This window comes from Anarrhichthys ocellatus, unplaced genomic scaffold (genome assembly GCF_004355925.1).
Source record: "Anarrhichthys ocellatus isolate YVR2014 unplaced genomic scaffold, GSC_Weel_1.0 scaffold4, whole genome shotgun sequence".
NCBI lineage: Eukaryota > Metazoa > Chordata > Actinopteri > Perciformes > Anarhichadidae > Anarrhichthys > Anarrhichthys ocellatus.
In genome coordinates, this window is record NW_022280034.1 from 5551774 (window position 1) to 5577032 (window position 25259).

General features: G+C 42.6%; 2 protein-coding genes across 4 annotated transcripts in view; one reads left to right on the forward strand and one right to left on the reverse strand.

Moving 5' to 3' along the window:
* Positions 1-8885, forward strand: part of insyn2a (inhibitory synaptic factor 2A) — a 28491-nt gene extending 19606 nt beyond the window's left edge. For both annotated transcript variants that reach the window (XM_031842850.1, XM_031842851.1), the window contains one exon: positions 4548-8885. In XM_031842850.1, coding sequence (XP_031698710.1) covers positions 4548-4731 — 184 coding nt within the window. In that variant the 3' untranslated portion in view covers positions 4732-8885. The remainder of the gene's footprint in view (positions 1-4547) is intronic.
* The window catches only part of dock1 (dedicator of cytokinesis 1), a 156755-nt gene that overhangs the window by 81640 nt on the left and 49856 nt on the right, over positions 1-25259 (reverse strand). The window contains exons 24-28 of one of the 2 annotated variants that reach the window (XM_031842848.1): positions 24312-24323; positions 22447-22517; positions 19352-19458; positions 13609-13736; positions 11355-11450 (exon numbers count right to left, since the gene is read on the reverse strand). In XM_031842848.1, the coding sequence (XP_031698708.1) occupies positions 11355-11450; positions 13609-13736; positions 19352-19458; positions 22447-22517; positions 24312-24323 (414 nt within the window). The remainder of the gene's footprint in view (positions 1-11354; positions 11451-13608; positions 13737-19351; positions 19459-22446; positions 22518-24311; positions 24324-25259) is intronic. The other variant, XM_031842849.1, reaches the window with a different exon arrangement.

The window sequence follows — 25259 nt, forward strand, 5'->3', positions numbered from 1 at the left end:
AACAGAATAGGTGAGAAAGGGATGAAAAGATTATTGCAATTCATTCCATTTTGCCAGGTGATGCAATATCTTCTACCGAGCAAGGCGGGGGGGAGGAATGAAAAGCAGGAAAGAGAAGTCGGAGACACAGACGAACACAGACAGAGGCTGGATGGGAAGAAAATGAGACAGACAGGGCGGGGATTTAAAATGCATTCCGCTTACTTTAAAACCGCAGGCATTAAAGTCGTGACGCGTCTTAACGCAGAAACCCCGTAGTCTCATTTTCCTCGCTTTGCATTTATGTGGGCTAATGTGCTGATCAAACAGGGAGATGGATTTAAGTGGTGGTGATTAAGGAAGGCGACTGAGGAGGTCCCCACCATCGGGTATCATTGTTCACAGTGGACCACGGTCATGTCCCACAGACCCAATTTTGTCTTGTGATAAAATCAACAACAGCTGATCATTAAACACACTATCCGATGGTAAAGCAGTCTTTGAATAACATTGTGTGCAGTGCAAATAATATATTAAAAGGGAATGGATATTTAAAAAGGAGGGGAAAAAAAAAAATCCCCAATCTATTGTTTGAGGCTATGCAAATCAATTAAGCGTCGCTAAAGGCTGAAGAGCTGATTACATTATAACATATGGAAATGAACTGAGCGGCGAGGCTGTCCTGCCGCACGACTCGGCTGTGGGGAGATATCTCTTTTTTGTGAGAGCATAATGATGTTTTCCAACATGTTGGCAAGCTGGTTACCATAGCTACAAAAGTGATCCTCGGTGGGAAAGACAGTGTGAAGGGACGGCGAGGACAGCCAGGAAGAGCACACTCACACACACCCGGGGGAAGATAAGGAAGGCAGGGTGAGAATGTGGAACAGGGAGACAGAGAGCGGATGAAGGTGACGTCGAGCGATAAAGACTCACGGATGTTTAAAGGGTGTGTGTGTGTGTGCGTGTGTGTCGATGCATCGGTTTCTTTTTCTTTTCTTCCTCTGTATACACTTCTTTTGGAGAGCAGGAAGAGGACAGGGAAAGAGTGGGAGTGAGCGAGAGAGACACAAGAGGACGAGTCGGAACAAGTGTGGGAGAGAGGTTAAAGACTGACAAGGGTCCAAAGAGCCTTCTTCAATTTGCTCCGATCCGACAGCACACTCAGGGGGACAGTAAAATGACAACAAAATTCACTTTCAGCTAAAAAATAAATAAATAAAAATGTGGCGCGACGCAGCAGGGCTCGTGACAGTTTTATAAGGAGATGCTGATAACTGGGCCGGGTGTAGAAATGAATACATTTTTCATTAAAAGTCCTTTGGTGTGTGTTTCAAAGATGAGATGATTATCTTTTCATTCTGATTTCTTTTTTTTTTCCTCCCCAAATTAAGTTATGATTTTCTTCTCAATTACATTTTCTGGCCATGCCGTCCCAAAGCCACAGACCACTTTACCTCTTCTTTGTACGATTCTCCCGGCAGATTGAAACTGAGCAAATTTAATTAAAGAGTAGATTCAGCTCCACAAAAATAAATCAAGTCAAAGGCAAAATAAACAGCTACCGGGACCACTGTTGCGTTCACTGCATCACGAATCTACAGGTTGTTCAAATATGTACACTGAGGATCTTTGAGAGTGTGTGTTTAAGGATTTAATCTGATTACAACACAGCTAGGTAGCATGCAAACTTGCACGGGCATTCAAATGATTGCAGCTCAATATTGATTCATAATCTGACAACACATACACGGTACTAAGTTGGATAAATGGTGTAAACAATTTGTAAAGATGAAGCATGTAGACATGATAATAAAGGCTCGACACTGGTAATCTGGTAAAATGGTTGCGTGTACATGCAGGACAATAACATTTAGCCATGGATGCACAGCAAGAACAGCGGCTTTAGGCTTACACTGAGGAGCAGGGGAGATCCCATCACTGTTATCAGTGCATCGGTGTGTTTTAGTGAGAAACATCCCACAGAATTGATCCAGCATTAAACTACAGTACTTCCCCCAAAGACGCCGAAAATATGGTAGAGAGATGCGTCACTACACAGTCTTAATTGAAGTTTTTTTTCCAAGAGAAGAAAAAGGCAGGTTGAAATACTGCAATACTGCAACACCTACAGTGTGACACCGGCACTCAGACTCTGATAAACACAGTCATTGATCACAGAATCCTTTGATGCTGCTTTACTACAGTTATTTCAGCTGCAAGAGCCTTTTAATTGTGTAGCCCACGAATTACGTCAAATAAGTGAGCTTGAGTATCACTTCAGAAGACATCGTGATCTTATTATACATCATGACGCTGAGGGCCTTGTTCACACATTTAGTTCAGCTCCCTTGGGCATGACCAAAGGGATGCAACAAAAAATAAAATCTAAAAATGGTATCAAAGTGCTTTTTTAGATATCGTGGGACAAATAAAACAGTAAGAGAGCAACAATAAAAGCAATCAGTAAATGTAAGAAAGCGAAAAGATAATAAAATTCAGAATAGACTGGATGAAGCATGTTTAGAGCGGAAGGTTTTTAGGAATGTTTAAAGACCAACTCTGACTCCAACAGAACACGAAAACAAAACAGACATGTCGTGCGTCGGGCTTAACGTTTGGTTCAAGGACCGCAAGGTTATTCCGAACAAAAAAAAAAAATCATTGTTATGTTTTAGTCTCAAATCTTTGTTCACAGACAAAACAAGATGCGACGAGAAACCGAACTCTGCATATAACAGGTTGGACCTGAACCCGGGTCTAATTTACCGATACATGCGTGCAACCGCTTCCACCACGCAGACAAACGTACGTGCGCGGGCACACAAACTGTAACGGCCTCGACACAAAGTGAAGTGGATTTATACAGTGTAATTAACAGCCTGTGATTTATTGCTAACAGCTGCAGTGTTCTTGGCTCTTTGTAAAGACCCGAGTCAAACAAACGCAAGGTGCTGAGTATCTGTTTCAGCACCCAATATTCACTGAGTCACTGTCAGACGCCCACATTTATGTCTGGTCTGTTTTAATCAATCCTAAGAGCATCCGCGTGTATAGTAAAAACTGAGATATTTACTATGACACCCTATTTTAAATTGTCCCACCATCAGATACTCATGTGTATAGCCTGGGAATTCATATTTGGCTGGGTTGACATGCAACAGACCGATTAATCTGCACCTACAGCTCACCTGTAATCATGACCAACATCCAGTACTTTGAGATGAAATTATACTGAATGTAATGTTAAAAACTAGTCGCTCTTAAAAAAATATGTCTCATGTAGCAACGCGCAATCATTACAGATGCTTTGTCTTCCAATCAGAGCAGACAGCCGACTGTCCACCTCATTTTGACACTGCGTAATCCCTCGCAACAATAAACTCCACGTCTAGCCAGGCAAACGGCAGCATTCACGAGGTGAATCCTGCTGCCGTTATGTAAGTCTGTCAGTCCCCACCAGCCCGACTCAGGCTGGTGGGTTTAGCAGATTACAGTCCCTCTACACTTCCCACAGCTGAGGCTGTAATCGGAGTTTCACTTAGTAGTCAGATGTGCGCGGGCATGGGATTACAATGATGGCCGGTCTAGATAAATCCCCTCGCACCCTAGGGAAACGTAAGTGTACACAGGGATGTGTACAAAAACCCCATGAATGAGTTCATTCTGCGTCCATACCATTTGCTGATGGTGTATGAACGTGCAGGGATCAAAGCAAGATGATATGAACTGAAATCTACTAAACTAAAAGGCTCGGATCTCAGTTTAAGCAAAGCAAATGATCTTCGGTTCAACACTTCACTGACCCAGCACTTCTCACTGGGGAAAAATACTTGCTTTATAAGTCACGATGAGAAAGCAAACACCAAAAAAAAAACGACAACAGCGTTGGCAGCCAAAGCGGGCCGCCAGATGCGATCAAATATAGTCCAGATTGGGAGATTTTACTGGGAAATAAGGATGGAGTGAGCGAGAAATGTAGGTCGCTTTAACAGGCTGAGCAGTGCAGTGACAGATGCCAGTGCAGGGGTCATTGAGGTCAGGCCAAAACGTAGATAGGAAATACGATTAGAGGGGGGGAGTGTGACAGTCATAACATGTTAAGATTAAAAGAAGCATGAAGGGGAAAGAAACCTGAGTGGTTTCAGTGTCTATGGAGGAAGAATATACAGAGTAAAGTGTATCAAATGAAAGCCAGTCTTCAAATAAAAGCCGGGTTTGCAGCCTTTTCAAATACGTAAAGAAGAATTCTGGTATTTTATTGAGGTGAATATAAAGGGAAATACTGTTATTTCTCAGTAATTAATTCATTCTGATCAACTATGAAAACTTTTCACAGTAAAAAGTCTTCCAGGGATTATAATAGCACGGTGGGCTTTAATGCGTCATATGAAGACAGTGTTGAGGTAGTTTTAACACAGCAAGCAGTAAAATAGAGAGAAAACGGAGGCTTTTACTAAATAAAATACAATTTAGCATGTTGCAGCACCTGGATGAGGTGGTGTTATTGACTGCGTGCAGAATTGTGTTTGACTTGCTGATTGTGTGTCTCCGTTTCTTTGCTGCAGTGTGGAGCTGGACTTCAAGCAGCAGGAGGACAAGCTACAGCCGCTGATGATGAGGCTTTGCCCTACGCCGGACGGCCACTTCGCCTCCCTGCCTTACCCCCAGGAGGCCTTCACCTCCACCCCAAAACGCAAGTCCAAAGCTGACTCCAAGAAGCACGCTCGCTGGAAACTTTGGTTCCTGTGAAAACGCGGAACCGACAACCTCACCCGCTACTGATGCACAGGATTTATGCGTCCGTCTGGTCGTCCAAATTTGTTTATCCATCTTCTTCGGTTTTTTTGCAGACCTGGTGACTAATGGAGAGCGCCACCACTGGATACTGAGAGTCCCCCGTCAGAGACGACAGGATGTGTAATGGGACACGGGTGCGGATTCCATGGAAAATTCTAAATGTCATGCTTACCAAAAAACGGATTCAGAGTTATTTTTGAACTCATTTCTTCAAACAGGGTGTGAAATTACACCAGGGCAACATATTTGGAGATCAGCAAGGTGAAAAGACAAATTTGATTTCCCTCCGTCTATTTGCATATATTTTTCTAGCAGACGTCTACGGGGTCCTATTCTACGATGACGGTTCAGTGACCGTCACATTTCTATTCACCTGTTGGGACTCTGACTTTCTTGCCAGCCTCCAGGAGAGGTTATCACAGCATATCACCGTACTGCTAAAGCACAATTAACACCGTTCAGGATACATTTTCTCCAGAGTAATTTAAAAAATAACTATTTTGAGTATCAACTCACGTATGTAGATCGCCGACTAACTACGACAGATTGAAGACTTTCATAATATCTAAAGAAGAGACCTAAAGGACAAAGAAGTCAGAGATGTTTATTGGAGTTCTACGATCAACTTTCTATCCATCTCTAAAATGTCTCCTTGAATCAACTGACTTTGAAGTAAAGAATGAATAAATAACACTTATTTTCTTAATAACATTTGCAAAGTTAGACATCAATGTACTTTTTTCTATATAAATATATATATCTATATACATTCACTTTAAGGTTTAGTGGAATATATTGATTTGAGCTGCAGTGAAGGGGCTGTGCATTACAAAAACAAAACACTCCCCTCATTGAAACCCAACACCCGAAAGTAAACGAGTCCAATCAAACTTCATCAGTATAGAATAGCAGTGTTCCGTTTCAACAGAGAAAATCAAGTTTAAAGATACTTTATTGCTTCAATCATGAAACCAAGTGCAACAGCTAATGTTGGTTCTGAGCACACGTGAGGGGCAACAGAAGATAGCTGTGATTGTATTGCTGCAGCATCCTGCACCAGCTACTCCGTTAGCTGCTGAAACCAAGCCAGAGAGACTGAATGTGCCACTTCTGATCACAACCAGGGCTTCTACAGTGCAGGGTGGCAGGCGTGTAGCCTTGCATGCTTTTTACAACTTTTGCAGGAGATTTTCTAGCTTTTGAAGTAACCATTTTTTTTAAAGAGAATGACAAAAGTTTTGCCCCACCCCCTCTTTTCTTTTTTTTTTTATACTAGCTCCTGCTCATCGCTTCCCGTCTATTCGATTGTAAAGTAAAAACTCTTGTTGTAGCGCTACACAGGGTTCACAGACTATGTACAGCCAAAATAATATTTGCGTTTACTCTATATCAATACATGTCGTATAGCATCAAATAGGGCTAATACCATATTAATGAGTGGGGACGCAGCCAAAAGAAACCGCTACGTCGACAGCGCCTGCAGGAGCTTAGAACTGAAGTCACTCTCAAAGCCAAAAACACTGCCCCAAAAGACAGGAAATGCGCCAAAGTGGTTTCAAGGGCATAAAAGAAGCATCTACTCTCACAATATACCTTGCAAACTACTAGACGTCGCTGGTTTGACCTCCACAAGCTCCACCATGCTGCTTTCTGTTGGCTACATGTGATTCACACCTCCACTCTTGTACATGCCGGGTAGGTTTCTTTCAGTAGTTATGCTGTAGCATCAAGAGAGAATTAGATGTTTATCTGTACCTTAAAGAAGTGCAATTGATTGAATATGTGCAATACTGTGTTTTTCTACTGTTTTTAAAAAAAAATAAAATAATAAAGATATTTAATATGCAAAATATGAAAAGTAAAAACGGACATCTACATAGCTCTGAAAGTCTGGAGAAGACCGACTATAATTCGCAAAGGAGAATAGTAGCATAGTAAGCATCATAGCTCTACTTTCACCAAAGCAAACAAACACTGCTAGCTCTTTTGCCGTTATTTGCACCATTAACGGCAAGAAGCGGCTCAGCCGTCACCGTGTTGCGAGGCATTATAAATTCCCCCAATCACGTAAAAAGCACGTCCAAGCACTTAACAATAAAAGATATTTTATCACTTACCTTTGATGGTATTTAGCAATTAGCATCTGTTTGAATTACATTTGTTCAGGACTGTTGTGACGTCTGGATTATCAAGTGTTGCCGGAAAAGTATGTTGCTTTTGACATTTTTCAAAGTCGTGAGCACCTCAAGTGAAATGTCATTCACCTCAACTGCAATTAAGGCGTCAGCAGAAATCTCAGACGAATATCTCAAAACGTGTGCCAACAAAACTAAAACTATATGCATGGGCAAACACGTCTGTGGGGTACGTGAGGAAATGTCATGTCGTATTTGGAGTGAACCAAACGTGAAATTTAGGATTTCATTTAGGCTTAGTTTGAAAATTCCAGTATGCAAAACAATCAACTCGACAATTATGTGACGAAAAGCAGGAGGTAAGGTTGAAAATCCACCTAAAACCAGCCCTGCATCTCTTTGATGTAGTGGGGCGGCACAATGCGGAGCAGAATACAACAGAGGGATAAGCAGCGAAGGGCTTTTGGTGCAGGCAGTCAACCTTCCTAAGAACCTGCTTCTGATCCAAAGCTTGCACTCATGGCACAGTTTTTGCCCCTCACCATTATTACATCAATGCTGTGTGTGGTGGACCTTCGGACATGTCCATGTGGTCGTGTGCGTGCATGCTGCGGCCTGATGTTGCCGCAGACCAGCAGCGAGGTGAACTTGTGAGGTAAACTGGGGACAAAGCTCTGAGTAAATGCCCCAGAGAAGCAGAGTCACCCTCACATGGATGCATAAAGCTGCAGGGACTGATGTTGCTCGAGGGCAACACTGCACCCCCCCCCTCTCCTCCTTTCACCCAGTGGAGGGCCATCTTTACAGGGCTACCCTCGAGTGGTTGTTAACAGCACAGCACTGAGGGTACAAACAAGAACCCCAGCTTCACATCTCGAATTCTTACACCCTTTAACCGCAGTCCTCCGTGGTTTGAAGGTGACGAGCGTCACCACGCGACTCCCGGCGGTTTTCACATAGCTTTGACAGTGAGCACGCGTCTGACGTGAGTTGTCGCAGGGTCAATATACTCGAGAGGATGCTCTGTCAAAGTTTCAGCACAGGTGGAGAGGAGAGGTGCAGAGAGTGAGTGATAAGTGCACGTTTGAGGCATTATGATTCAGTGCCATATCTCACTATGCTTCTTTTCTGTGAGAGCTCTGCAGCAGTCTGGCCAGCGGGGGTGGGGGGAAGAGAGAGAGAGAGAGAGAGAGAGAGAGAGAGAGAGAGAGAGAGAGAGAGGAATATGTGGACGGAAACAGATATAAAGACAAAGATAAAGAGAGTGAGTGATACAAAGACAGAGCCGCAGATACCGATCTGAATTGAGATGGCTTTGTTGCAAGATATTTGGTCAGCGAGTGCATGCAGCAAAGAACGAGCTCCAGCCCCTATAGTTCCATACTGTCAATCAATAGCACAAGTCCTTCCCCTGCAGCTTTCCTCTCCATTCCTTCTGCACACTGCAGGTAAATCGGCAGGATAACCAGGAAGCAATGCAGCCAACTCTGACCACAACATTCAAGTAGAGCTCAGGTCTGTTAGGTATACGGTATTATTGATTTTGACATTTAGGTGTTAGCTGACCATGCAAAGCAAAATTGCAAAGGTCAGTATGGCTAACATGACAGGATAAGAAAAACACAAAGCTTTGCTTTTATTGGTTTGGTTGGAACTTTAAAAGCAGAGGATTTTCCCAGCAGCATCTTACTACCCGTGTGTATCAGGGCTCATCCAGAGGCTTAAAACAGACGGAAACTGTAATTCAAGGGCATTAAGGTAGAACGTGGTCATTTCAGCACGGACTGCCAATATCTTTCTGCTACTATACGAATGTAAATGTATTCACAAGGACTCATCTCAACCTGCGTGAGGGTGGACATGAATATAAAGATACAGCCTGCTGGGATGTCCGACGATGCAAATGTGCGGCGGAGCCGTGCGAGTCGCTAACAGGCGTAGCACTGCGGTGACAACACACAACAAAACCGACGCCCCCCCCCCAAGCTGTCATTGTGATCAGTCTCATCAACATTCTGTGTCAACCACCTCCAGGAGAGAAGAGAAAAGGAGAGGGAGGCGGAGAGAGGCGGGAGACCGAGTAGAACATTGATGCATAAATCTAAACGCAAGAGGCTGCCACTCAGAGGAACAAGGTCGGTAGTTGGCTGCGATGTTGTCTGAGCAGCAGCGAGCAATCTGCCTGCAGACTAGGCAGCAGTGAGCCCAGCGGCGGCAACAAAGGTCCCCTGATTAGAAAGCTATGACACTTCCAGCAGCACTAACTGGGTCTCATAGCTGTTCAAATTCTCACTAGCCTTATTGATCATCAAGTAGTGATGTGGGGAGCCGCTTCAAATGCAGCTTCCATCCCAAAGCACTGTATGACATACAGTGTTCGAGTGAACGATCCATAGTTCGTTCAAAAAAGACAAGGCTCTGATGTGACCTCAAACGCCCACTGGGTTAATAGGAGCACTCTGCACACTGACGCAAATATTATGCAGGTACTTAGAAATGTCAAGGCAATTGAGTTCAGTGGCTAAAGGCGCTGACAAAGGCGAGGGGTCAGTAGGGACGATAGAAGATGCTGTAAATAGATGAGGGAAGTAAGGTAGAGAGCAGCTGCAGCACATGTGCGGGATACAAAGTAGATAGTTTCAATGGGGGGGGCCACATGAGGTCATGGGTAGAGCAGTTTCATTAACCAGAAAGGAGGCTGGTCTGCTTTTGAGCAATTCAGCAGGCGGTGCTGGAAGCACGGAATGCCATTTTATCTGCACCACGGGAGGGGGGGGGGGGGGGGAATGGATGCACTTAGGATAATACAGCAGAGAGGAGGCCTGCGTGTGCTGCCTTCATGAGCGTTGATAGCCTTTAACACAAAGTGGTAGGCAAGTTCCATATCTGAAATGGTCAACAACAAAAAAAAGCCACTGCAGTGAAAGATAATGGCAGAATGTGAGCGGCGAAGGCAGCTGGTCCAAGTTCTAATAAAACATCTACCAGCAAACACCGTCCTGCCTGAGCCTGTACCCCCGGCATAACAATGAATGAGATGGGAGAGCTCGAGTGAGTGGGAGTCCTAGACCCCCTCCAGGCAGCTGTCTGGGAGAGAAGGGGTAGCAGAGATGCCTCGACTCAAATCACAGCTTCATGAGCTTTGCATTATACAGCGCCAGGCACGCTGGCGATCTGTTACACAACAGAAGTTCACGCCTTTAGACGGAGGGAGAGACGGAATGAAAGAAACGGCTGCAGAATCCCTGCTCTGAGAAGAATGAAGAGCAGGACACAGGGGACAGGGGATGATTATTACAGCATGGTGACATAACACACAAACACACACTGGATAATTAGTGCGCGGTAACTCAGGGTACTTTTTTGTTTTAAATCACTCTCTGCTGGTGTGGCTCAGCAACTGGTGATAAAAGCAAATACACCTCCATTTAAACAGGTGATGCCGCTTCCTTCTGCTCCCCATATGGAGAGGGTGCTGTGCGCACCCACCCACACACACACACACACACGATAAATAACCCGAGACAGGAGGATGCTACGCCAGCCAGTAATAGTATCGATATAACGAGTCAGTATCATACGACTCCCCATTTTCCAATATAAGTTTGAAGTCTGGAGAAAATGTCCCTCTCATCACTTCTTTGTATTTAAGTGAGCAGTAAAAGTACCTTTAAGTACCCTCAGAGGGATCTCCATCATAAAACAAAAACTCACTTTCAAAGTCACATCACCAGCTACATGCGGCTCTGATTAATACAAGCGTCAACAGGATACAGTACAATGAGCCAGAGAATGCCAAACTTGATATTCATGACTCGACGAATACAGAAGTTGAAATTCATTGGACTCTTTGGACTCATGAAAATGGATGAAAGCTTTGCAGATGGAAATAAGGCAGACAGCATATTTATACTATGACTGATAAGTGCTTTAATTGCCTCCGAGCTCCAGCTGAGAGAGTGATTGGGAGAAGAATGCTAACGACAGTGGGAGGGATACGGGGGTTGTGTTCCTAGATTACAGCACAGAGAATCAGATATGTTTAAATAAAAGACAAATTTCAAAAAACAGGCAAAGACATGCATACTAAAACATCGTGAAACAGCAAAAGCAAAAGCAAAAGCAAAACACACACACACACACACACACACACACACACACACACCCGGGTGGAGAAAGATATGAGCAGATCAAAGCAAGTCTTAGATTGAGGTTGTGTGAAAGCATTCCACCAAGGTAGACTTTACCTTTAATGATAGCTTTGGAATGGAATTGGAGTTGTAGTGGGCCTGTGGGAGCTAAGCTGGTTGGGATACAGGAGCCTCTAAATTGGAGTGTGCCTGCACGCATGTGTGTGTGTGGACACAGGTGTACGAGTTTGTATGTGTGTGATAACAAGAAGAAAACAGAGAGCGGGTGGTGGGTACACAGCAAACTTACAATGTGAGGGGACTCGCGGCCCATCGAAATGACGGTCCTGTTAACGGTCCTCAGCAGCTTCTCCATGACGATCTGCACGTGCCACTGGGTGGGACCCTGCAAAAAAAAAAAATAAATAAAAAAAATAAAATAAATCCAGTCATTAATTTCTTACATTTGCCACAATGGCTATAAACATGTCTTCTAATTTCAAAATCGGTGGCTCCATCGTTTTTTTAAATTAGATTTCGAATGTCACCGCAAATTGACGAGTCTCGGAAGAACCCACAAACCTGGATTCTGAGAGGCTGTTGGTGATTCAGATGGACGTAGAGCTCGTCATGTAGATTTGTAAGTAGAACACATCACCATAGACAACGTATCTTTCATACACAAAGTGATTCCTCAACACTTGTCAATCTGTGTTCGTTGAAAAGCATACAGTCTTTTCAAAATATACTTCTGTTTTCACAGGAAACAAATTGGTTAGGTTTAGGCTACACTACTATTTTATTAGATTTGAGAAGACATTGTGGTTTTGGTCAAAATAAAGGAAGTGGCATTACTTAAAGGGAGAACGTGTAGCATTTAGAGGGATACATTTGGAGATATGGATTATAACATTATTAAGTACGTTTTCTTTCATGTATAATCACCTGAAAATAAGAACCGTTGTGTTTCCAATACCTTAGAATGAGCAGTTTATTTCTACATTGCCGGCCGATATGTTTCTACAGTAGCCCAGAATGGACAAACCAAACACAGGCTCTAGTTCACGTTTTCGCATTGGACACAATTGACTTCTGGATTCACACGGGACACGAACAACTCCAACAGCTTGTTTCTTGGTCCGTGGCTCAGCTTTCCACAACATTTCAATGAAATCTGTTCACAGGTTGCTTTACTGCTGTTGGTGTCATTACAACATCTCTTTGTCTTAATCAATAGATATTGCAAATGCTAATATTGCCATTCAAACACTAAAAATTCTGAAGATACTTTGAGGATATTTTGTGCTAAGAGACCTGAAAAACATGACTGTTGCAGCCAAAATGATTTATGTATTGTGAATCCTGTCTTTTGGAGAGGGAAACAGTTGTACCGCCATCACAAGTGGGATGTTTTTTTCCATGGACTTGCTTGTTAGTGAGTTTGATTGAGCACAGGGCTTCTCACTGTCTTTACCCGTCTGTGGGGGGAATCTTCCAAGCAGACCGAGCTCTGCAGCGTCAACCTCAACTTTCAATAATTTACACAGCTCTTTCTGCGGTTTAAGAACTCGTGCACGCAGGTCTGTGCACAAAGATTCACACAATCACAGAGCAGCGCTGGGGAGAATAAACTATCTGAGGAGGGAGTATCGCCTTCCAACGCAGTAAGTGTGACACACATCAGACAGAGCAGGGCAGGGAGAGGAAGAAAAACACAGAGAGACAGAAGGAGTGTGAATGGGAGAGGAAGTGGGAGATAATCCCGAACAGAGTGGAGTGTGGGAGGTCAGGCCGTGGTGATCAATGGTGAGGGGAGTCTGAGAGGGCCTGAGGGAGGACATCAGGTGTCTGGGCATGGAAGAGGATGAAACACACTCAGGAAGCAGCTGAGTGTTTGTGTGTAGGTGTGTGTGTGTGTGTGTGTTTGTTATAGTCTGTGCATGAGAGTGTGAGGAATGTAGACTTCAGTGAAAGATAGATTTCAGTAACAAACAAGTAGTTGATTAATTCATTAATTGATCCACAGAAAGTTGAGGACAACTTTGATGATTAATTGTTTCATCTAAAGGGAAGATTGTCAGATGTGAACATGTTCTGCTTTCCTCTGTTGTATGTAATTGCAAAATGAATGTTGTGGGGGTTCGGACTGTTGGTCAGGACAAAAACAAGCTATTTGATGAGGTCACTTTGGGCTCTTGGGACTTGTAATGGTATAGTGGTAAGTTAATTTATGCTACTAAACAAATAACTAATTAATTAGATAAACAATCAATAGATTAACCCGTGATAGCTTTGACTGGCTACATAACTGGGTCAGTGATTGATTTACCAGCAGAGCCCATCACCAACTCGACAAGTAAGTAAATTAACAGTGCTGCAAAATGTGCAAGCAGGGCAAACAAATAAATGAGGAATAGCACACTGATTAGGAGCTACTCTGTCAAACAGCCACAGTCGAAACGTGCTTTCTTCTGTATGGAGGTTCTCCTGGACCCCCTTGGTCTGCTATTATTCATCCCAGAGGGAACTAAAAGCAGATAAAACTAGAGAGCGGTGTTCCTCACCACATCCTTCCTGTAGAGCACCTCCAGGATGTCACTAAGCAGCTGGCAGCAAGCCTTCGGCTCATCGCGCCTCTCCAGGTGGAACTTCAGCTGGTCCGTCATCAGCGGCAGGAAGATCTCTCTGCAATCTGCGGGGACGCCAGCAAATACACACATTTACAACCCCGCTCCACACATGGAGCAGATGATGGATCGCACGAGGCAAAACGGCATATGCTCTCGACACACTCTCGATGAAGACGCATGCAGCTTGTTAATGGCTTCATCGCAGCTCAGAGGCTCAAAAACGATGGGCAGAATGAATTTATTAATTAAACTGAATGTGGCAAAATCTCCCAAAATCATTTACAATAGTTAACAGTGCAACAGCATGATGTCAGAATAAACGCCAATTAGAGCCAGACATATTTTCAGAGCACAGCCAATTAGTCCTGCCACACAAATGACATTATTGACTCATCGTAGAAAACAATACCTTTCTTGCTAACTGTCAAAGTAACAGTTATAATTAATTCAACACAACATACAAACCAAACCCAAACGAAAAGGCGGCAACATCAAAAAGTAAATTTCCAATTGCACAGGGAAGAGAGTTTGGTTGGCAATTGGACACGGAGGACAGCAGAGATAAGTCAGAGAGTATTCTCACGGGAGGTAGACCTACGGCAGTCTGCCACAAAATTATCATATTTGTTATTAAACCTTCTGATTTCAATCTTAGTGGCATTTGTGTATGTCTGCGGGGTCATATTAAAAGCCTTGGCGCAAATACTGGAGCTAGGGTGGTTTAATGAAAATATGCAGAGTATCAGTTACGGGGTTAAGTGAATATTCTTTTGATTTGTGGCGAGAATATAAATTGATAACCCCTCTGCCAGAAAGTTCAAAATAAAACACCTCTCAATGTTCCTGAGCAGTGCTCTGACAAACACAAAGGTAGAGTATTGATATGAATGTCATATTAAAAGAAAAGAAGGAGAATAGGGTTCAAATCGCGAAATATTTACAATAAAAAATAAAGAAATGGTTCACTTTACAACATAAAGAAATTAACCCGATGGAATAATACCTAAAACTTCCAATACAGTTTCATAAAGCATCAAGGTGGTATGGGACATGTCCTTGGGTAAGTAACGATGGCAGTAAAACCTTAGCACGGTGTAGGGAAAAGACCCGATTAGCCAGAGGCAAATGTATTCCATATAAAATAGTTCACCCCTACTGGACTCAATAAAATGGGTCTCCCTTGTGGAGAAATGTTCTGGGATACATGGGTGAGTATTCAGAATGTGAACTGCTCAGGTCACCGGAAGTTTCGCTGGGGACAAAAAAAAAACTGTAGTGATGCAGTTTAATAAACAGTGCCCTATACTAGAGTGAGCTGAAAACTCCTACACTGAAAGTATGTTGGGACAAATGAGGGGAATTGTGACATGAAAAAATATGAAACTGTAAAAATGATATGGTTAAAGAACAATGGGACTACTTCAGCGGATATATATCCGCAGGAAGCAACCTAACCGTGGCAATAATCTTCTTCTTGTTATTGGAATTGTCGCCATGTACTAGTGTCCACCACATTATTGCAACCAAATAACTACCTTTATATCAATGTCTGTTAGGTTACCTGCCTTTTTTTTTGGTGTTGGATATTACTTTTATAGAATTTAATACAACTTTAAATTACATAAAATAAAAGGACAAGTTTTGAAAAGCAGTACACGGTGTGAAATCATCTCCCATGCGGTGGCAGGCTACAGGGACAACAGTTCTCTTCAATACCAATCTTTACAATGACACGGTGGGGGGGGAACCGCTGTTCTAAAGGGCTACCCAGCAATGGATTTCCATTCACAATCAATACAAGCTCTCTGCTTCACAGATAATGTTACAGCTTCAACAAGCCACTCAACTGGGACAAGATACAACTCCTAACTTCATTACTAATGAAATCACACACGCACACATACAAACAAAGTTCTGCCAACAGTCAATACTGCTCGATTAACAGCGAAGTGTAACGCATAATGAACAGCGTCAACTTCGGCGACCTCTTCATAAACGATACCCAGAGGTATTAAACATGAATCCATTCAGTGTTATATATTCTATGACCTCTTTCTAAAGGAACTACATGTACAATTGAACAGTATGGATTTACACAGTAGAGGTGAAGATGAAGAAAGGATGCCGATGTTTTCATCCCACCATGCTTCTTTGACTGAGGGGAATGTCTTCATGTCTTCAGATGTCAGTATTACTGGAACTCACCCTAAGACACGGCTCCACACAGAGACAATGCATGGCCTTGTATTTAGCAATTTAACAAATAAAAGGATTCTGCAGAATTTGAAATTACACTTTAATGACTCAGGCATTGATTAATGCATCAATTACAAGATGATTCTCCTGTAGCAATCTAGGAAATCTTACACAGTGAATGCCTTCGTATAATCCTTATTCAAAAATAATTACAGGGAAGCTCCTACTTGAAGACAGTGTGTGAACTAAATATGGGGTCCAAATGATGAACCATCATTTTGCAATTATACAAAAAAAACACGCATCAACTTTGTGTGTTGAACAGTGAGAGTGTTGTTTATGTAGAAATAAAAAAAATAATAGATAGAAAATTTTAATTTTGATATCCTTTAAAGTTGTGGAGAGAAACATGTCAAGTGTGAGCTGAAGGTGGCGCCAAAGGAAAGGTTTATCCTCTGAAGAGCATGAAAGTTACCAACATTTGCATGTCATTTTTCCTCATTTTTGAACCCAAGGCTGGGTCAATGATTAGGCAACAGTGACCAAAATATATAATGCTTTCCAACTGAGGATCCTTAAATTGGTCTCTCAATTAAACAGAAAAAGGGCTCACTCTTTGGGGAGCGTGATCTTGCTCAGCAAATGTCATGGCAATCTTTCCTGTACATTTTGGGACGTCTTGTGAAAGGAGTTGACAACCTGCCTTGAGTATGTTACTACAGGCAAGGAGGACATCAAAATCAAGAATATGCATCCTCATGTCTTAATTATCGTAATTATCCACCACTACCTACATGGAAATCCAACGATCACTTCTCGCAGTGTAAATGTAGTGCTGTTGGTGACGCTGGATAAAAGCTCAAAAGGATCACCAAAGTCAGCAGGTCTTAGCCCGAACTATAAAATGGTCGTCAAGATATTTCACTTTGGACCAAAGTATTGGACCTGCCCACTCTGCCGCCGCCCCTGGAGCTTCATGAGCAATAACCCTATAGCCACTGGTCAGTGGCAGGAAAATGCTTCGACAGAGTTCAGAGCGTTAACTGTAAATCTCAAAAATAACAAATACGTGACTTGTTTCTGATGTCTGATGGCAGTGTTATGGATAGGCTGCTCTACAGTGGAGCTATAATAATATAAATCTCCTATCTGAGGAGTAGAGTAGAGTTTAATACCTTGTTTTTACGGGGCCCCCTTTCCCTTCATGCCTCCTTCCAACTCAAAATACACACAGGTAGTAACACACTGACACATAAATGGACACATGTGAGCGTACACATGCATGTGTGCACAGATTGGAACTATCAAGCTAGGCCATGAGCGCACTCCTCAAACTTCCAGCGCAAACAGATTTTAGACGCTACAGTGATTTTCCCCTTTAACACAGACCGGGAGAGCAGCTGACATATTTGTTCGCTTCCAATGAGCCCATTTGCGAGTGATTTATGCGCCCGTGCCGCTCTCTCCTTTCACATCATAAACAGTGAAGGTGACGCGACGATGTGCCTCCAAAATAGAAAAAAAAAAAAAAAGACACGAAAAACTTCCCTCTTTTCCGAGTTCATTAAGTTTCCATCTGCAGCAGTGAATTGCGTCTGCATACCAAATCACACTCAACACGCAGCATTTCAATTTCAAACGTATACACGAAGCCCTTGGAGAAAAGGATGCCGTCTTATTGTCTAAAAGCCGTCATTTTGAACAGAAATAAGACCATCGGGGACTGAAAAATACTCATTTAGGATGTGCTTTAACCCAGAAACAGTTAATATGTTAATCACTGTGCAGCCTACAGGAAGAAGAAAAAAAAGACATTCAACGCATATTGCTGAGCGTGTGATGAGCTAAGAAAGTCCAAGCTGAGCATCTAAGGTAGATGCCGCTTTGCTGGTTGTTCATTTGCTCCAAGTATTCCAGTTCATTTCACTTCGGGATTGGCTGGCAAGGGAACCTTTCAGGGCCCTCCTGGGGATCGGGATGCATCTAACAACCACAGCTGATTAGACCACCTTTAAGAACTGTCTGGCTGATCCATTTGCTCATCGCCCTGGTCATTATCTGTAATAAAACATCTCCAAAGTGGAGGCTCAGCTTGATACCGATGTGAAAAGGACAATTTTACTTGGCAGTTAAGCCTTCTCAGTCACTGGTTTAAAAGCATGCATACGCTTAATAGACTACTGGAGATGATCACAGCACCAGTGCGTGAAGCTGTTTGTAAGGAACCGAGCGGCGGGATATCCTGCATCTGCATCACAGCAACGAGCCCTCCGGCTGATCAGCAGGCCATTCACAAGCATCAGGGAGGCTCGCCTTTCCACAGTCACACCAGCAACAGATCAATAGTAATGACCGGAGCATGACACACTGAGCACTTTGTGCTCCCAGCTTGGGACGTGCTATACAAATAAAAATTATTATTATTATTTCCCTTCAATAGTTTCTCACTAAAATGGCCAAACCACCAATCAGACAATCTTAAGATGCCAGAGTAGTTAAGGCAGATAATCTTACACCGTTATATTCAACATCAAACTAGGTTATTCATTAGGACAAATGTGCCATCACACCCAGTCCAGACGCCATATTGCTCTCCTGTACATCCATGCTGAACTGAACATGTGCTGATAACGCAGGCGGAGAGCAGCCGTGCAAGTGGATAATTGTTGTCCACTTCTTTTACGTTGGCCGAACGCTCTGAGACATGTGCAGTCCCCGCCAGCCACATTAAATTACTGTTGCTATTTCATTGGGTTGAGAACTTTGCATTTAATTTACCATCACTCTACAGTGTGCATGTGTGTGGCCGTGTTTGTCTCTAAATCAGGGCCTAACCTAACATGGCCTCAGAGGACTGCTGCCTCCAGCAAAATGATTGGCCCTCGACCGTCACTGCAGCAGGATCCAGTCTGCAGGACGCCGCCGGCTAGCCCGGCTGCAGAGACCGGACCAGATTCTCATTAACTATCTCTACCCGTCACATTTGACATCAGTACAACATGGCCAGAATAGTGTAGTGCTCATGTGGGCTATAAAAGTGTGAATGTGTATGGTACTGGAGTGTTGTTGGGGTGTAACAAGGAAAAGGAAACGAGTACATAATGACCTGATAAGCACACTTCAAAGAAAAAGGATTAAATAGTATGGTAGTATTACATCTCTAAATGTAAAACAGAGAGGCGAGGGGCTGAGACTTGAGGACCGGGTAGATGTGAATAATGAATTTCTGATGCAGACAAGTCCTGTTGATTTTAGCAATGAGATCACTCAACTGTCTTTGATAACAAGAGGGATTCCCACTACGCCTCACCAATGACCTGGACTAGGGGCTCACACAGGGCTGGCAAGAGGAGGCAGGTGGTGCTTGTGATTGCCTATATCACTGTTCCGTGAGTGGAGGTGCATGCACTGAAGAACTGTGAGTACAGTCTGTCTGTGTGTGTGTGTGTGTGTGTGTGTGTGTGTGTGTGTGTGCTCTCACCGTGATGAGTAAAGAGATCGCTGTGGACAATGTCAATCAGACAGTCTAGCTTCTGTTTCACCAGGCGACCAAGAGGAACCTTTAGGATGAATTCGGTGAACAGCTTGCTACGGAGACAGAAGGAGGACAATAAAAAAAGGTCAGACTGATCGGGCGTCTTGAGCTGGCTGACTGCTTCCCATCACGAGCAATCATCCAAAAACGCAATTAAAAAGGCCCTGCACATCCACACAGGTACCTTTCAGATATTCTGGCTAGGGTTGGAGGATATGACAATATATATAGTGTGAGACATTACAGATTTGTCAACTGACCCAGAAGAACTGACCTGAGAACAGCTTGCTATCGGAGATATCTCTGGTTGTATTAGTAGCAGAGTATTTAGAGTATTAGTACCCCCATTCTCAAAGTACTTTGGACCAATATAAAAATTACAGTTATAAATAATTCCTAAAATAATTGTATTATATTAACTTCATTAAATGTAAGTTTGACAAACCGCATTTTATATTCAATATTGTAATCAGCCCAAATCAGTGAAAACACCTGGGTGTGTGGGACCTTCACCACCAATAATGTAAACAATGCATACTATTCAACTGAATAGTTTTTACCTTTTTGTAAGACGACCAACAGCATAGCTCAGCAAGATCCTACACTATGGGCATTCAACTATTCAGAGCCTGAGATAAATCCCCATTCACGCAGACACATAAAGCTGACATTTCCTCCTCAATGAAGAGGCCAGGTGCTTGTTATGCTGGCAAGCTGAGGCTCAAGGAGGAAAGAAAAGGTTCTGGCAGGGGATGAAACACCCCCACACCCCCACGGTTTCAATTTAGTCGCCTCCAGTTTGGCCTCAAAAGATTTTTCTCTCGTTGTTTCCTCTAAAACTACAGAAAAGATGGCAGAGCTTGTAGCATTGCACTTGTTAAAACCAGGTAAGGATGCACGATTATGGCCAAAAGGATCACGATTATTTTTGATCAATACTGAGAATCTGATTATTTCTCAAGATAATTAATTCATTTTAGGAACAAAATATTTGTTTTGCATTTTCACATTTAAATAAAACTTTTGAAATAAAATTATGATTAAAATAATCAAATCTTTGCATCAAAATTAAATTTAAAATAAGGTGCACTTTCATTTTGCACGCCTGCTCTCTGTCGTCGTTGCGTTTTAAAAGTCAATATCACATCATCATGTGGGAGTCGCAGTCGTACTGTGGGAAGCCAAAATCATGATCACGATTAATATTCAATTTATTGTGCAGCCCTACAACCAGGACAGGTGTCACCCAATAATTAATCAACATTTCCTGGTAGCAGTACAAATGCTTGTGCGCTTCATTATGAAAGACACAATGAAGAGTGAACACCATGTGTTCGACTGAGATCAGTGTCAGACTCTTGAGAAGGACGTGCTGAATTGAATCGAGAGGGAAGGTGAGGAAAAAAAAAAACACTGTGAAAGCTGAATGGAGGAACGGCGGCTGGTTGACAGAATGGATGGGCTGGAGGACTATCTTCCACCTTTGACAAAAGACCCCCGCTTCATTGTGGCTGTGATAGCGGTGGAGTGGAGCCCAGGCCAGGGGGGCAGGGATTGGCATGTCCTGTGTGGCCAGGAGTCTGCTGTGAGAATGGCTGCTGCCCAGGTGCTGGATGTGAGCAAATGAAAGGGAGCTCCTTTGCCGAATGCAAAGCACATTTCAAGGTGTGGGAAATGACCTACATGTAGTGGCACTACTTGTGCCAGTCTCTGAGTCGAGATAAAAAATTTTAAAAAAGTGAGGTTTTCAGATGGTAAAATATTTGTTGAAATATCGTGCAAAGTAGAACTCCCAGTAGAAAATGAATTAAGCGGCGGTGGACCGATCCTGTCAGCATCTTGTCTCATCATAATTTAGTAACTACATGATGGTATAAACAACCGCCTCAATCACCCAATATATGGCTTATGCTGCGTGATATTGTACTTAATTAATTTCTCCTATTGTTTGCTCCCTTTTGTGGATTTAATATGTAAAGCTTTGGATGACATTACTTTAATGAAAGAGCAGACAGCGTGACACTTTTCACAGTCTTCCTTTTAATGCAACCCCTCTCTGCTGACTTCCATCAGAACAAATAGAACATCGTTAGGAAAAGAGTAGTTTTCAGACAAGCAGACTCTGCCTGGTCGAAAGCAACCTGCATCCTTCCTAATGAGACAATCAGAACTAAATATGAGCCAATATGAATATATTTGTCTCAACTAAATATTTACAATTAACAAATTAGTTTGAACAAAAAAAAAAAATGTGTTATTAAAGACTCATTTGCAGTTGAAAAGTTTTTCGCTGAATGCATTAGAAAAGCTTTCTTCGTATATTTGTAAATATGACGCTCCACAAATGAGGCTATTCTGTTTTGTTTTTGTGCCGTGTCCTTACAGCATAACTGATCAAAGACATTTAAATGGGGCAGAAAACCAAGGGCACACCCATGAGGCATTCATCACCAATGCAATGTCCTCTGATTTTTGGAAAAAAACAAAAATATATGAAACTTGATTTTGGTCATTTGAAATCTACAGTCCATTCATTTCAAAAATGTAAGAAAAAGTCAGATGTTAATGACGGATTACAAAGTTTTCTTTTCTGTTTTTATCCATTATTATATATGTATATATACGAGAGCATTTTAATCGCTGCCCGATCACAGTACAGCTACAGAATGTTGGGTTGTTGACTAAAGACAGCCTACGGTAGAGAGAAAAGTCTTTACAGCGGCAAAACCTCCCATGAGCTTGTTAGGGATTCATCTCAACACGACATTTTAATTCAAGCGGCAGTTCCAAAAACACAAGCAATTAAGATTCGTCCTGGAACGTTTCCTGTGCTCTTCAGCAACAACCCGTCAGTTTGAGAAACTCACAGAAAGACGCAAATTACAGTCAGGTCTTACAAAATAAAAGCACAGAAATAGTGAGCAGAGAGAGCAGTTCACCTCTATCAATGAATACTTTTCCCTTTATAGTTATAATTGTGTACTGCAGGCGTCATTGTAACAACAACAGCATTAGAAACGTGATGGATCACATGAAATTACCTGAGTTCCTTTGGATCAAAGACCAGCTTGACGTCATTTACGATGGTGGGAATGTACTTCAGAGCAGCACCCTTAACCAAAAAAAATAAAAGAAACCTTTCAAGTTAATTAGTTTAGATTTTGTAGGCTACTCCATCCCATATTAGTATATACAGTGTTTTCCATAGCAGTTAAGTGTAAATGTTTCACTAATGAAAACAGTGGGGCTCTCAGTCGCACACATGCTGTAGTACACATTTCGCCTCCCGTCAGCCATAAACTAGAACAATTAATCCGTTGATGAGAAGAATACTTGTTTTGATGAGCAATATGCCGGAACGTGTTTGTATGATACTATATATATGTATATATGAGCGGCTCTGCGTTTATCAACTCGTTGTGGGAGGTGTTATGACGAGTAATAAATAAACTGGGATCCATATCTGATATCTCTGGAATGATACCTTGATAGATGCAGCCAGATATGATCTACATGTGCCCATCAATACTACAATAAAAACGTGAAGTGCGTGCCACCAGTGGCCGATAACAGAACCTTCATTAATAACGGGAATGATTAAGGAAGCTGATACTTCCCCCTCTCTAACTGCCTGCTGCTAAAGGCCGGCCAATGTGGGTTGGAGTGTTTATACAGCATCTGTGCAAATTAGCAGCAGTGCCGCTCTGACTCAGAGGTTGATTAGCTATACAGAAGTAGCACACTGGACTTCACCCAGCTACGATCCCGTTTGTTACTGTGCATGGTTGTATTTCTGAAAATGTGTGAAAGGTAATTAGCGATGTTCAAAGGAAGTTGGTGAGCGAGCAAATGCTTTGTTGCCGACTTCAGACCGGATTTCTAACAGAGGTTTTGTTCAAGTTGTTAGATTTATTGAACATATATCTGATCATGTCTGCACGCAGCGCAGAGGAACACTGTGCTGTCTCTAAAGCTCCATTTTTCAAACATGGATATAGTCACGACCTCCCAAAAAAAACGAATAAAAGAGCTCTAATCTAATCTAAATAGATATTTTTAGTGCGTGTGCATATCAACACCTCCACCTCCCTCTGCAGACAGAAAGAGTCTGGGAGGCTGAAACTTGGGATTTCAGAAAGGTGCTGCTTAACTTTGATTTGGTTAGCAATCCTGGCTCTGCTCAACTGCATCTGTTTACACTTTGAAGAAGCCATTTCATCAGAAAGTTGTTTTTTTTTTTAAACTTTGTTCTCAGCAACAACTTAAGTACCACCTGTTGTGCAGGGATGTGTTGTGTGAAGTGTCACAGCTATTCTCAGAGGAGTTGTGTCTACTGCTCCTCTTCCTGTGTGCACCTCATACTCACCAGGAGCACGCATTAGTCTGTGTGTGTGTGTGTGTGTGTGTGTATCAAAGTTTTCGTCTGAGTGTGTGTCGGTCTGTCCAGATGTTCATCAGGATTCAGACTTGAGGTATGATGGGACTGCTCATTAGCTTCCACCTGTCACAGTGCTTTCACAAGGGCAGACTTGGGAAGAAACCAGCATTCCTCGCTTTCGCGCCCGTTCCTCAAGATCAGTTTTTAATTTACTGACAGTAAAGCCAATATCTCACCCAATTACACAGCAACTGACTCCTAATTGACTCCTGAGCTTCTCCCATGGTTGAGCGTGCACATGGATCTACTGTAGCTGTGCCAATATGCATGTACACCGCGATTATGTTATCTCTGAAAGCGTAGGCGTGTGTGCACATCAGCAGGTTTCGAGTGCACCTGCAAAAATATAGACGCTTGTGGGTTTGTTTCAAATGTGGAGTCACTGGGTTTGGGGTCAAGGGCAAAAACAAATCCAAAAACAATGGAAAGAGCTGAAAGGCTCAAGGAGCAAGGCAGGGAAATAAATACCTTAAGGAGCAGCTAAAGAGCAGAAGGCCAGAGGAGCCCCAGACCACAGGACAGTCAACGTCAGAGTGAGACGGAGAGGACAAACACAAACACACATATAGACGAACAGAAAGAGAAGAGAAAAAAACACAGAACAAACATATATAATGTGTGGATGCAAGAAACATGTGAAAGATTAGGGCTGCACGAAAAAGCATAGAGTTCATCAGCTTTTGATATTTGTTGCAGCAGATGCATTTCGGTCCATACCTTAAAAGAACCGAGGTTCCAGACTGAGCCCTGATCTTTAAGGTATAGTTTAATATTTTGGGAAACACATTTACTCGCGTTCCTGGCAAAAGCTGGATGAGAAGATCGACACCACTCTCGGATCTATGCGGTAAACACTGTAAGAATCTACAGAAAGTAGACAGTTAGCTTAGCTTAGCATAAAGACTGGAAAAGGCTACCGTGTTCAAGGATATAAGGTGAAAAACTTGTGAGCTTCAGAGGGCCCTGTGGGCAGATTTTGCTACCTTTGGACAGAGCCAGGTTAGCATTCATGCTAAGCAAAGCTAAGCTAGCTGGCTGCATCTTCAAATATATATCTTACATTCACGTAAGTGGTGTCGGTCTCCTCTAACTCACTCTGAAGTGAATGAGTGTATTTCCCAAAATACTGAACGATTCCTTTAAGTACCCATTTAAGATGCTCTTTAATATACACCTTTTATTGTATGCGCCTAACAATTTTATACAGAGAGAAAATGAGAATAAAGATCGGGAAAATCTGCACAAAGACGTGACAAAGGTGAAGAAAACAGATAATACAGATCCCCCAATGAGCAGAAGCCAAACATCAATGTTTCATAAACTGCTGTATATTAGTTTATATCTAACAAGACAGATGCGTCTACAACTACAGAGCATGCCATCCAAAGCAAATCACAGCAGATGTATTAGTATTAT